At 42.5% G+C, this 13,588-nt stretch overlaps 1 protein-coding gene across 1 annotated transcript in view; it reads right to left on the reverse strand.

The window, feature by feature from the left end:
• Nucleotides 1–13,588, reverse strand: part of LOC115570924 (ras-associating and dilute domain-containing protein-like) — a 33,959-nt gene that overhangs the window by 2,484 nt on the left and 17,887 nt on the right. The window contains exons 11-16 of the mRNA XM_030399726.1: nucleotides 8,340–8,604; nucleotides 6,963–7,135; nucleotides 4,916–5,060; nucleotides 4,583–4,767; nucleotides 740–1,187; nucleotides 451–662 (exon numbers count right to left, since the gene is read on the reverse strand). Of these exons, the coding sequence (XP_030255586.1) occupies nucleotides 451–662; nucleotides 740–1,187; nucleotides 4,583–4,767; nucleotides 4,916–5,060; nucleotides 6,963–7,135; nucleotides 8,340–8,604 (1,428 nt within the window). The remainder of the gene's footprint in view (nucleotides 1–450; nucleotides 663–739; nucleotides 1,188–4,582; nucleotides 4,768–4,915; nucleotides 5,061–6,962; nucleotides 7,136–8,339; nucleotides 8,605–13,588) is intronic.

Raw genomic sequence — 13,588 nt, forward strand, 5'->3', positions numbered from 1 at the left:
AACATACAGAAATTTAAAGACTTACTAGGAGGCTCAAAATGTACTATTCTTCCCCTCTGTGGTCGGAAGTTTCAGTTGTGTTGCATCATTAACTATGACTTATGAGGTCACGTCTTTTTACACTTACCCAGGGGCGGTTCTAGGGGGGGCCAACAGGGGCCAGTGCCCCCGTAACTCTGAGTCTGGACCCCCCTGTGGCCCCCCTGACAGGGAGTTTGCATTAATAATACAATGACAGATTTCTTGCAATGATTTTGTTCTGAAGGGAAAGGCAGAAATAAAGTGTCTCAGCAGTTTACTACCCAATCAAAATTGTTGAAATTGTAAACACTGCTTTGTCTGAATGAGGGATTTATCTTTTTTTCCGGGTTGTATGTGCCCCCTAACAAAAAAGCCGGCCCCAACCTGGCCCCCCTATTAAAACTGGTCTAGAACCGCCACTGCACTTACCCTTGTATCAATGAGAGCAAGGCCAACTCCTCTTTCACCTCGCTCCAGCTCCAAGCTAAAAAGCTCGTCATTATTGACCTCATAAAGATCGTCCGTCTCTTCCTCCTCCTGCTCCCCCTCTTCCTCTTTCAGTTCAACAAATCCTTTCATGCTTGGACAATCTGATTTCATGTCTACTTTCAGTGCAGCCAGGCATTCAAACACTAATCCACCTTGGGATGAAAAAAAAGGACATACTCAGTTATTTCAAACAAACAAATAAAAACATGAATGGTATTATATTACTTACCTTCATCATGTGCATCTACACCAGAGGAGCATGAAAGCGATTCACTGTCACCCTTCATCCATTTATTCTGGTATGCTTCTACCAAATCAACAGTGTCTATGATGTGGGGGTTGCTGGGTGGGGTGGGGAGGCAGGAGGGGTCCGGAGCTGATGTGCTCATATCACTGGTCTCAGTCTCTCTGGTTTGTAGCTCTGGAGTTCTTAGCTTTTGGGGTAAAAGAAGGGCACTACAGGAGTTGAACTCATCCAGGCACTGGATGGAGGAAGGAGATGGTGGTGATGAGGGTGATCGAGGTAAGGCACCAGAGGTAGCGGAAGGGGACGGGCACTCATGGACGGCAGCCGGAGATAAAACCACCTGAACCGGCAGCGTATCCAAGGTGCCCACGCGGGTTTTTGGAAGATCATCCATCTTAGCCAGTTTAGCCTCCATGGTAATAGTTCCACCCTGGTCGGCAAAAAGCACGAGAACAATTAGAAGCAATCAATCAATCGAAACCACAGTTTGGGTTACTTTTTAGAAATACACTTAAAGAGTTAGATGACAACATCAATACCACTCTCGTTAATGTCCACTGAACATGAAACTATGCACTAAAGGTAAAAAGCTACCCTGGCTCTGTAGAAAGTTTAAAAAGAAGAGTAATTAGAAATGTTTTTGATGGGAGTTGTATTTTGAGTGATTTCAACACCCTTATAAGAAGCACATTAAGTTGTAAACAAAACCGTGACACATAATTAAGTAGATTACATGTGGTTGTGGCACTACAAGTAGACCCTGTAACATACACAAAGTCGTTTTGATTTTTTTTTTTTAAATAGCGAAGGGACTTCCGGTCTGGCAGGCGAAGTGATGGCGACAGCAACAATCAAAAGATGACCGAAAAATCTTAAATTTATGAAAAGAAATGTCAAAGCAAGTTTAACGGAAAGGGGAAGAAAGGGGAAGAAAGGGGAAGAAAAGTCTTGCACGATATAAAAAACACGACGACAAAGAAGAAGGTCAACTTCCGCAAGCTAGTAGCATTAGCCATGTGGAGGCCAATATGCAGCTGGACAGCGATTCGGGGCCAACCTGTGAGGTTAACTTGGACTTAATATTCAAAGAGCTACAAGAATTCTGGAAGGACTCCAACTCAATGGGATACGAGAGGACATTGGTAGAATCTACAGAGGAGTGGAAGAAGCGGAGACACGAATCAACGCAGCTGAGATCTGAATCCAGTCGTTGGAGGATGTTTTGTCTGAGCTGGTGAAACTTCAGATACAAACGGAGACTAAATCAACTAATAGAGAGAGCACACCGGGCACTCACCCCGAAACCTCCGACTGAAGCCCCACCAAATCAATCGTGGTCAAGTTCTCAAGCTACAGAATGAAGGAGGAGGTCATTCAAAATAGTCTGGCAGAAGAAGAGATTTGACTTCCAGGGAAAAAGAATACATCTGGACCATGACTGTACACCCGAGCTGCTGTGGAAATGGAGGGAGTGTCCAGAGGCAAACGTGTTGCTGAAGGAAAGAAACATAAGGTTTCAGACTCCATTCCCGGCCAGACCGAGGGTGTTTTACAATGAAGCTACAGTGATTTACAACTCGGCAGAAGAAGCAATGGCGGACATGGCAGAGATGGGGATACCGGTGACGGTTCTGACAGAAAAATCTTCCCCTTGATCAGACATCCCATCTGAATTTGCGGTAAAACCGGGAAAACTCAAGCCCCAGGAGAGGCTTCAGGGAGTGGCTCCAGACTTTCAGAATCACAACACGAAAAACTTGGTGATGGAAATTTAACCAATAATCTTCCTCCTGCATTCAGGCTTAGATTTCTAACAAATAACATCTTTGAAAAGAAAGACAGAGAAGGGAGACTTGTATCAGTCTGGGGATATCTGCAAGATGTTCTGGTTACTCTATTAAATGTTATGCTCCCCAAGGATCTAAATGGAAATTTTACGAACGAATGATTAAATTGGTGAGCTCTGAGGCTCAAGGTATCGTAATCTGTGGAGGAGACTTTAATGTTAGACTTTGCCAGATTTTTGACACATCTAAATCTTATATTTCAGGAGAGCACCAAGAATATCAAATTAGTGATAGAGCAGCTGGGACCCTCAGACGTTTGGAGAGATTTACAAAAAGGGACTATTTTCTTAAGTTTCAAAGAGATTTATATAGAGTAATAAATGGCGAGATAGATGATAGATGATGATAGATAAATGGACCCAGTTGGACCCAATTTCATATTAGGTTCTGAGAAAAAGGAGACTATTTGGAGTTTAAACATAGGGATCAAATCAAAGGTGACAGCAAGTAAGGATGGATATAAAAGAATACCTTGACGAAAAACGTTAGTGGGGAAGTCTCCACTCCAATTCTTTGGGATGCCTGCAAAGCAGTTCTTAGGGGGAAGATTGTAGGCTATTGTCTATTTGTCTATTGATGGACACATTAACCATGTTATCAAGACTGGCATAACTCCTCCTTCTTGGAGAGATGCAGTGATTATTTTCTGAGGGGAAAAACAAAACCAAGTGGGGAAGTTAGCGTGTCTAACGGATCTAGACCAGACAGGCTTCATCCAGCAACAGCAGACACAAGATAACATTCGCCGAATGTCACGTGTAATAGAACATATTAAAAAAAACAAACTGTATACTGTACTGTGTATTGGGAAAATTTGAATTTCACCAGACCTTTATTAAAACTCATTAGACCTGGAAAGAGGGACCAGACAGGACTGTCCACTAAGTTTGTTACTGTTTGCAATTTTTATCAAAGCATTAAGTCAGGGGATTACTCAGGATAATAATATTACAGGCATTAAAATGCTAGGCCAAGAACACAAAATGTCCCTGTTTGCGGACAACGTTTTAGTCTACTTCTCACACCCAGTGTTCGGTTTTAAATTGTTGTCATTTTTAAATGCCTTTAGCTCTGTATTTCAAAGTCCCAAATACTAAATTTCAATCATCAATCATCAGATCATTAGCTCCAAGATCAAATTAAACATATTAAATATCTAGAGGTAAACATCGCTAAAGAGCTGACCAGTTTGTGGGATTTAAATTTTTACTTGTTAATCCAAAAGATAAAGGACGACATAAGGAGGTAGAATTCTGTCCCAATATTAGGTTTTGAGTCACGGATTGAGTCTGTAAAAATTAATATCTTACCGAGGGTGTTATATTTGTTTCAAACTGTTCCAATTGAAATAACAGAAAACAATTCAATGGATGGGATAAATTACTATCTAGATAGATCTGGCAAGGGAAAAAAACAAGGATACGATTTCAAACTCTTCAACTGACTAAAAACAAGGGAGGACTTGCACTCCCCTGCCTGAAAGATTATTATATATTGGCTTGCTTAGGGGATAAAATAATAGAGTTTCAAGAGATGGGCTCATCTATTAAGAGAAGAGAGAAGAGATGCACTCCTTTTATGTTCAACATCTACAAATATTGAAACAAAACACGTAGTTGGTATCCTAAGTATTGCTGCTAGAAAGCAATTACAAGGGGTAAAAAAAGAGAAACATTTTCTGGTATCCCTGCTCACTTTATCCAGTCAGAACAAAGAACTGAAGAAGGAGGGAGGGAGGGGATTGCCACCTGCAAAATGGACAGGAAGTTAGCTAAAACAAAGACAATGCTTAAGACAATGCAGAAGGAGTGATGCGTAGTAGAAATACACCTATATGCCAGATCGTTAAAAGAGGCGGAGAAACAGGTCTCGCAGTATCAGAACTTTTATTTATTTTTCATGATCATTTATAGTCAGTTCAGTATACTTTTTCATGTATTATGTGAAACTCAAAAGGCATTTTTACCATTTGTTATACCTTTTGTTCTTCTGTGGCTGTGACCTCATTGGACGCTGAGTCTGAATGCTTGGAAATGAACTCTTTGAGTTTGTCCAGCTCTTCTAGCAGGTCCAAATCTGCCACGTCTTTTCCCAGTTCAAACTGGTAGCCCCCATCTGGGAGCACCAGAGGATGGAGGGTGTCAAAACTCTCCAGGACATCAGCTGACGGAGGATGAGTCATATTGCAAGAAAGAAAATTACAATTAACTTAAGAATAAATCGTGACTAGGAATCTTGCAGATTATCCCGTTTATAATTAGCATTATGAATTAAGGCAGGAATAAAGCTGACCAGTATGTTGACCTCTCACCAGTTTTCTGTGCTGCAGCCTGCTCGTGAACAGATGGACACCAGGTGTGTGTGCACGGAGATGCTGGGCTGTAAAGGCTCAGCAGGTGATTCAACTGGGCTGGACTCAGGGCAGGGTAGTCAGAGCGCAAGGATGCCCAAGATGTCTACACGCACACACACACACACACACACACACACACACACACACACACAAGCTGTTCAGTACATTAGTTTCAGTTATGCAATTACATTTTTGCATCAAAGAATTCAAAACATGGAAAATTATTTTCTATTTGAAAAGAGAGGCAAACATGTATACTTTACTTGAGAGGAATGGTATGTGTTCCTAGGGTAAATTGCAATGCCCTTAATCAAAAATAGCTACATTAATGTGATCCTCCTCACTGCCAAGCTTGCTCTGTTCTTTCCAGTTTGCAGGACTGGACTTGAAGGCAGCGGCATGTGCCCAGTCTGACCCCTGCCATCACTTTATTTTCTATAATTGTTTTGAAAATAAATGCAAAATAAACTTTTACTAATCACTATAAAAATGGATTTCCACTCATTTCTGTAAATAAGTGTATTATTAACTACTTTTTAAAATAAATAAGTCTATGTGGTTATTCACAATTTTTTTTTTTATAAATAATTACACTGCTCAAAAAACACACACTTTACAGTTAATCGTCACAGTATAACACCACGTTAGTTTAACTTCAGGGATATCAATCTGTTCATGATGATTTTGCAGGATTGATATTCCCCGGTGTTGAGCACTAGAGTGAAGGAGGTGTGACTGCCAATCTTCTCCCAGAGTGTTAAGTTTTCCTCTCTGTTTCAAGGTTGAGTTCGTATTGAGCTGAATGAGCTGAGATCAACGAACAAATCAACACAACGTTCTGATGAATGTCTTGTTATTTTCAGGGTGTGCTTTGATATGCTGGAGAACCAGTTTCTCAAAGCACTTTATCAGGATGGCGTCGAGTGCCACCTGGCAGAAGTCAAGTGAGACTATACATGGCAGACTTTTTTAGGTACTGGGACAATAGTGGCTGTCTTGAAGCAGGTGGGGACAGCCTCTTTTGAGAGTCATATGTTAACAATGTCAGTAATAACATCAACTTGCTGTTGGGCACATGTTTGTAGTACATGGCATATCACATATTACACAGTACATATTTTCTCTCCCAGCTGTGGTCACTGACAGTGGCTGGTTCACTGGAGGCTGAGTAGACTGTACAGCTGACTCTGCTGGAGATAAAAGTGATGGTAATAAAATAGTTGAAGCTTATCTAGTAACGTGGCCTCAATAAAGATGGGGGGCATCCCTGCTTTTGTAGCCTCTGATGTTTTGGATATATGGCGTATGTCTTTGGTGTTGTTGGTCTCTCTTTAGTCTCTGCAGATGTCTCTGCTTGCCTTCTTGATGCCAGCTTCCAGTCTTGCTCTTGGGGTGTTCTATGTTTCTTTGTCTTCCATTTATAAAGGCCTTCTGGTTTGGGAGTGATTTTTGACACATTTTGACAGTTGCTGTCGATGTATATATTCCTCTAGATTGACGTGTTTCTCTTGAGCGTTGGCATCACTGATCATGTGTCGGTCAGCACAGTCCCGTATAACTGCTGTAGCTTAGACAGGGAAATGTGATCTAATGGACCTCTGGTGGGGATGTGGATATTTCTGGTTGGTAAAGCAGTTTAGTGCCTGTTTTATTGAAATCATCATCGTGACTTCATACAATTCTTGTATTGCATAATTTATTTACATCTGGATGAACAACACACAACAACAAACACATTGGTGAATTCCAATAAGTGGACAATATTTGATTTCAGATCCATATTTTATACAATATGTGATATAAAACTGCGAAAATGCAATCTCTCTCTCTCTCTCTCTCTCTCTCTCTCTCTCTCTCTCACTCTCTCTCATTCACTGACTCACAAAAGCACACACACATCCACTATGTACAACTTACACTCCTATACCCTGTTATGTCTCTGATGGTCATTTATAGTTATATAAATCCAGCTCAGCTGAATGTTGAATAGTGTGTGTGTTTCTACCTGCAGTAAATTCTTCCATGGTGTAGCCAACAGATTGATTGATGACGAGAGAGTTTGCGTGTGCTCCAAGGCCAGTTCTCCCAGTCCAGCTGCATGGGCCCAGTCCAGGAGAAAATCGAGACTGGCCCGCAAGCGAACGCCTGTAGACCACTGGTAAAAACCTGGCTCAGAGCCTGTGTGCACATTGGAAGAAAGTCATCTTTAAAATCAGCTCCCTGTGCGTCCACTCTGGTTTCTCAGCTCTGCAAGTCGACCTTTGTGCAAAAAATAGGTAATGCAGATTTGCTAATGCATTTGGCATTTGACTGGCAGAGCGAGTGCTTGCGGACAGCTAATCCTCAGTGCTACAGACCTCCATCAGAATGAATGCTACAGGGGCTAAAAGGCTGTTTGTTTAAAACCCACCCATTTTCTGACAGTTCCTTTCGGTTCTCTGTCTTATGAAGGCAAAAAACCGTCCCCCAAAATAAAAATAAAAAAAGCACTCTGAATTGTGCTTCATGCGATTTATGTCTTCGGTAAAAATGATTAGGCTCGGGACTGATTGCCATAAACAATATGAAAGTCGAGAGGAGAGATGGGTTAACACAATGTTTTTCTTCTTTTCATTGGATGGGCTGTGGAGCGGGAGAAATAAAGCAGTTTATTCGTTGGTTCTTTTCTCATAATATTTTTGGTTCTAAAGCAGAAATAGTTGTTTTTTTTTTCAATATGCATTCTGCTTGAGTCAGTCCGCGCGGTTGAGTGGCATTACAACAGAGGAATAGGCTCTGCAGCTGCTGCCATGTCTGGTGCCATGTCTAGGGAGCAGTGTATTCACAGTGAAACATATCCACAGGATCTATCTGTCCCTCTGGTAGAAGTGGTCATTTGATGGACATTTCATGTTTCCTTTTCTTATTTCCGTTGCCATTTTGATTTCCATCTTTCCCATAAATGCTTTCAGTTTAGTTTCTGTGTTTCCATTTTCAGTTTTGAATAGTTATTGTTTATTTGTAACGCTGTTAATTTTCTATTTGAACTTTTAATTATGTTTTTTTGGGTCATAAATAGATTTAATTATGACCCAGAAATATCAGACGATGCTCAGAGCGCTCTGAAACTGGAACTGTGAAATGTGAATTTCCAAACAACCATTTCTGACTCAATTTAAGCGCACTCATATTCATAGCTTAAACAGACAGTGAGCTAATGGTTACTTAATTAACAACTGTTAACCCATGCTTTGTACAGCTAACTCTGTAACACACCTGAAGTGGATGGGGAAACGAGGGATGTACTATGAGCAAAAATACAGCAAACACAGCAGTACCCCGTAAAACATTAGATAGATTTGTGTCCGCCACTGGACTACCCTCCGCACTGATGCACTGTTACCTCTCTCCATGAGCGAGTTGAAGAGCGATGCGTTGATAAAGTAGAAGAGGTAGCCCATGAGCTGCGAGGAGATCTCTGGGTGCAGCTGACAGTCTGACAGTAGTCTCCTGGTGTCAGTCAGAACCTCCACAAGATGCTGTATCTCTACAGGGACCTGCAGTCCAACACTGCTCAGGACCTGAGCACTCCCGCGAGTCATCCGCAGGTCAGGACTCTCCCTGAATGGGTTGCAGTCTAGAAGGTCCGGCAGGATGGGGTAGAGGACCTGATGAGACATATCTGGTTGAATAAAGAGAAACTGCGCAGCTCAGTTTGAGGGTGACTCACTCGTCTGTGTGGAAACTGGAGATCGCTGACAATTCCTGTGGGTCAATTTGAGGTTGGATGCTCCGATCGCTGGGATGAATTGAAACATGTTACCCTCTAAAAGAATTATCAGACCGCCCAACTAGCCTCTGTGTGTCTTTTTCTCTGGGCCTCTCAACACTACAACACAGCTGATAAGAAGATCAGACGGAGAAATCAGCCGAAATAAGCGACATTTGTAACATTTCCACCTTTTCAGCCAACGGTCCCTCCTGCTCCTCATGATGAACCTTGACAAGGATGGCTTTGTTTTCGGCTAATTGTGCACAGACATCCCCCTTCCCCTTCAAAAATCTCACTTTCACAACCACTAAACTTCCGAGGCCGGTGCCAGCCATAGATCCACATTGGTACAAAGCTGAATGCGGCTCATGTGGGCTTGGCTTGGCGTGGCACCGCGACAGGCCTGCTGAGTGAAGAGTTCTACAGGAATCCACCCCTGAGCAGATCATTTTACATTTACTTTAATGTTCCACAGCCAGGGCAGGCTGAACACGAATTCCTAGAACATAGCGGCCACAGCTCCCCATCGCACGAGACAATGGAAATTGGTGAGCATCGAGCCAGATAATCCTGCTGTGTTTCTGGTTGGAAAATGTCGCGCGTTGCAGCCAAGAAGGAGAGGATTCAATCGTCCTGGGATGACCACATGCGCCCACGGCATGTATTACTATTACAGTGTCGTCAAAACTGTGTATTCTGTTTTGTCTGCTTATTCGGGCCCTCATTGCACTTGATGATGCACAAGTAAGCACACTGTCTGCCCACAAGCCTGTTAAAATACATCAGTTCTATATATTAGTAGTATGTTCTGTCTCTCTGCCAGCCTGGACCCTCACCAGTATACTTTCAGAACCAACAGATCCACAGAGGATGCCGTACCTACTGCCCTCCACTCGCTCATCACACACCCGGAGATTAAGAACAGCTATATCAGAATGCTTTTTGTTGATTTCAGCTCAGCATTCAACGCAGTCTCAACATGAAGCTGACTGGAAAACTGAACACTCTGGAGTACAACACAGTGCAACTGGATATTGGACTACCTAAATAAGCAGACCCTAGACAGTTCTGATTGGCAGTCACACCGCCTCTACGTTAGCTCCTTAGGACTGTGCGCTAAGCCCCCGCCCCCCTCAAAAAAAAAATTGCACAACCATGACTACACTTCCAGACATCATAGGTACTCTACTGCGAAGTATCAGGACAGCCACATCACAAACAACGATGGAGTTCATATGGGGAGGAAAATAAACAATCAGCAGAGTGGTGCACAGGGACCAATCCACTGCATGGCATTAGACTACACAGCAGCTTCATTCCTCATGCTCAACATTCCATTAAGATAGATGCAGCAGGACTCAAAGGGATTTATCAGTATGTCTTTTTTCAAACCCTTGCTTAGAAAGTTGACAATACATTTGTACCTTGCGGCTCTCTGAAGATATAATACAAAGGAATTCTGCATTAAAAATGACTAAAAACGACTAGGTCTTACTGTTGTTTAGTTCGTTGAGTTTTGTATTTACACTATCCCAAAAGTTTCCAATAATGTTCAAACACGGACAAATCCACAAGTTTACTCAAGGTAACAGTGTGTTTTATTGGGTCGCTGTCACCACTTCTGGGTTAGTCAGCAAATAAGATTAAACTATATAAAAAAAATAAAAAATAAATAAAGTAAAACTACTTTGTGTGTGTTTCTGTCTGTTCAAATTCAGGTAAGCTCTCACTATCCGGCGCTCACCAGAGACTGCAGTTCTCTCTCCTCTTCTTTTTCCCTGAGACGGGACTAAAGATGAATCCACGTTTTAATCCCAAAAGTGATCTCTGAGCTCTCTTCCCCATCAGTAAACGCCCCAGGATCACAGCAGAATCCGACGTAGCTGGAGCCACCGACGATCTATCCACCTCTGAGCGGCTGAGCGGTGACGCCTTCATCAAAACACTCACCTGTCTTAGTTTTATATTTGACAGGGATGCCCTAGCAGCGGAAATAGCCACCAGGATAACGATCATTGGAAACAGATGACTTCAGCCTCCTCAAGGGTCGACTAGAGCTCTTAAGCACACAGAGACGTGTGAATTTTAACTCCACACAAACACCTTCTTATGTATTCCATCCACTGCAATTTTAATCGAGAGCTTCCGCGGTTCAACATCTCTGTTGTGCTGAACCTAAAACTGACCCCATGAAATCTGTGAGCTCACATGCTGAATTCAAATGAAACATGACAAGTGAACATCGAATACAAGTAAGATCCCGTGAGTTCAAACTCCACGAACACACAATCATATTTACGGACGATTTATGTTTTTACTGACGAGCTACATCTGGAAGCCATCTAGTTCCCCCGGCTGACTTGCTGACGGAAACAAATGCTGTCTGAGGCAGGTATTTGGATAACCACATCCCCCTGCACCAAGCAAAAAATGTGCAGTCTAAAAGTTGCAAGACAGCAAGTATTGGGGGACTCCTAAAGATTCCTGCCTCAGAAATACAATGTGGAACCTCCTTCCTGGAGGAAAAAACTGACACAGAAGATGCATCAAATCAGGCGCATGAGGCACAAACACTGTCTGAACTCAAACCGGCAGCTGTGCTTTTATGCTATCTCTGATGTGGCTCAGCGCTTGGATGTGGTTTTACTTACTTTTGGCCCTGCTGGTTTGGAGCATCCAGGTCAATTATGGGGAGGGTAATCCGACTGGACACGCAGCTCAGCTATGATTTCTAAGAAGAAATTTCCCACCAAAAGGAGTCAATCAAATCTCACTGTATGAATCCAAAAAGACCAATTTCTTCATTAGTACCTCTTGGATGGCAATTTCATCCACACCCACACAGCTCAACTGGAGATTCGTCTGAAACTTTCCTGGCACAATTCCATGCAATGGGTGTGGTTCTTCAGTCAAACTATAAACACCACACCCCTGTTCGCCTCAAATCCAGTAACGTACTGAGGCAGAAACTTGTCCACCCAAAGGACACATTAAAAAGAGTAATGTGGTTTATGCTGTTCGATGCAGCCAGGAACGCACAGATTTGGACATTGTAGAGACGAAAACAACCTCTCCATTAAAAAAAAAACAACACAGGAGGGCCAACTCCTCAGGTCAAGATTCTGCTGTCCACTTACGTCTGAAGGAGAAAAATCATTCCTTTGAGGAAAACACAATGTGAACATCTGGGCCAGAGAGGACAGATCAGACACTTGCAATGCAGCTTAAAGGAGAACTTCGGTCGATTTAAACACGCAGCTTCATTGCTCAAGCTACCCTTGACTTGCCAGTACCGAAGACGCGAACAAATTTGGTCCAGCCATTACAGAGCTCCATGAACGGAGACTTAGCATTGAACGTTAACAGCATGGGGTCAGAACTTTACACTGTGTTTTAAGCGCCTTAACATGCTCCACAGCTCACACCAAAAGTTATGCAACATCAGCAGACACCTTACAACACAGCACTGTAGCGTGTATGACTCAAAATGAATAAAAAAGTAGTTAAAATAGTGTGTTTGTGCAAGCAGCTACTTACTTGTTTGTTGACATCCGTGTGTTCCGGTAGCTAGACCAAACTAGTATATCCATCGAGTGTGCACTTAACAGGCTTAACAGGCTATTGTAAGGCTCATGGCTCATGACAGGCTGTAACATGGACATGTACATTATGAACATGTACACGAAAATGCTGGAATACGTTTCCGTCTCCGCCAGTGAGGGAGTAAGCGCACGCTCGACGGATTGACTAGTTTGGTCTAGCTACCGGACGACACGGATGTCAACAAACAGGTAAGTAGCTGCTTGCACAAACACACTGTTTTAACTACATTTTTATTCAGTTTGAGTCATACACGCTACAGTGCTGTGTGCTAAGGTGTCTGCTGATGTTGCATAACTTTTGGTGTGAGATGTGGAGCATGTTAAGACGCTTAAAACACAGTGTAAAGTTCTGACCCCATGCTGTTAGCGTTCAATGCTAAGTCTCCGTTCACGGAGCTCTGTAATGGTTGGACCAAATTTGTTCGCGTCTTCGGTACTGGCAAGTCAAGGGTAGCTTGAGCAATGAAGCTGCATGTTTAAATCGACCGAAGTTCTCCTTTAACACCCATTCTCACCTGGACCTGCTGCGCCTCAACTACCTAAATGAAGGCTGGCTGGGTCAGCGACTCACAAGTGGCCCCAACGACTCTGAAACTCAGAGCTCACACGTGTCCTTAACGCCTCTGCAAGGACACTCCCACACAGAGTTTAAAAGCCTGCAACTCCTCTGCAGTTAGTTAGAACTGAAGAAACCTCTTGGATGAGAGGTGACACATCTTGAAGAAACTGAAGCAGGTCCAGTTGCCTACGATACAGCACTTAGAATTCGGTGACACTGCGCACAACTGGCTACTGTGACCATGACAAATACAATCTTAAGAATACAGCATTTAAACAGTTCTTACATTCAAAAAGGCATTACAGGCACATTAATTGTTCGTTCCGTCATTCTTGAGTCTTTACTTTGCTTGTAAGTTATCTTTATTAAGATCAATAGATAATATATTGTCCATTTCTAAGTACTGCACCGATCTCAGTCATCTGATTAGACAGGACAGGTCATAAGAACTATCATTCATGATAACAGTGGATGGCATGTGGGTTGGGCGAAACAAATCATCTTTAATGATTTTTTTAATCATCTATCAAAGGCAAACTTCATGTTTGACCATAAAATGTAATTGACATTATAACAGTTAATCTGTTATAATGTGATTTTTTTTCTTGTGTGGCGGCAATACACTTCCATAACTAGCTGGTGATTCTGGTTACCTTGTCTTTCAGTACAGGAAACACATTTCTTTGGTATTTTATCTTTAACACATGTGCTTGCTGCCT

Source organism: Sparus aurata, chromosome 20 (assembly GCF_900880675.1).
Source record: "Sparus aurata chromosome 20, fSpaAur1.1, whole genome shotgun sequence".
Lineage (NCBI taxonomy): Eukaryota > Metazoa > Chordata > Actinopteri > Spariformes > Sparidae > Sparus > Sparus aurata.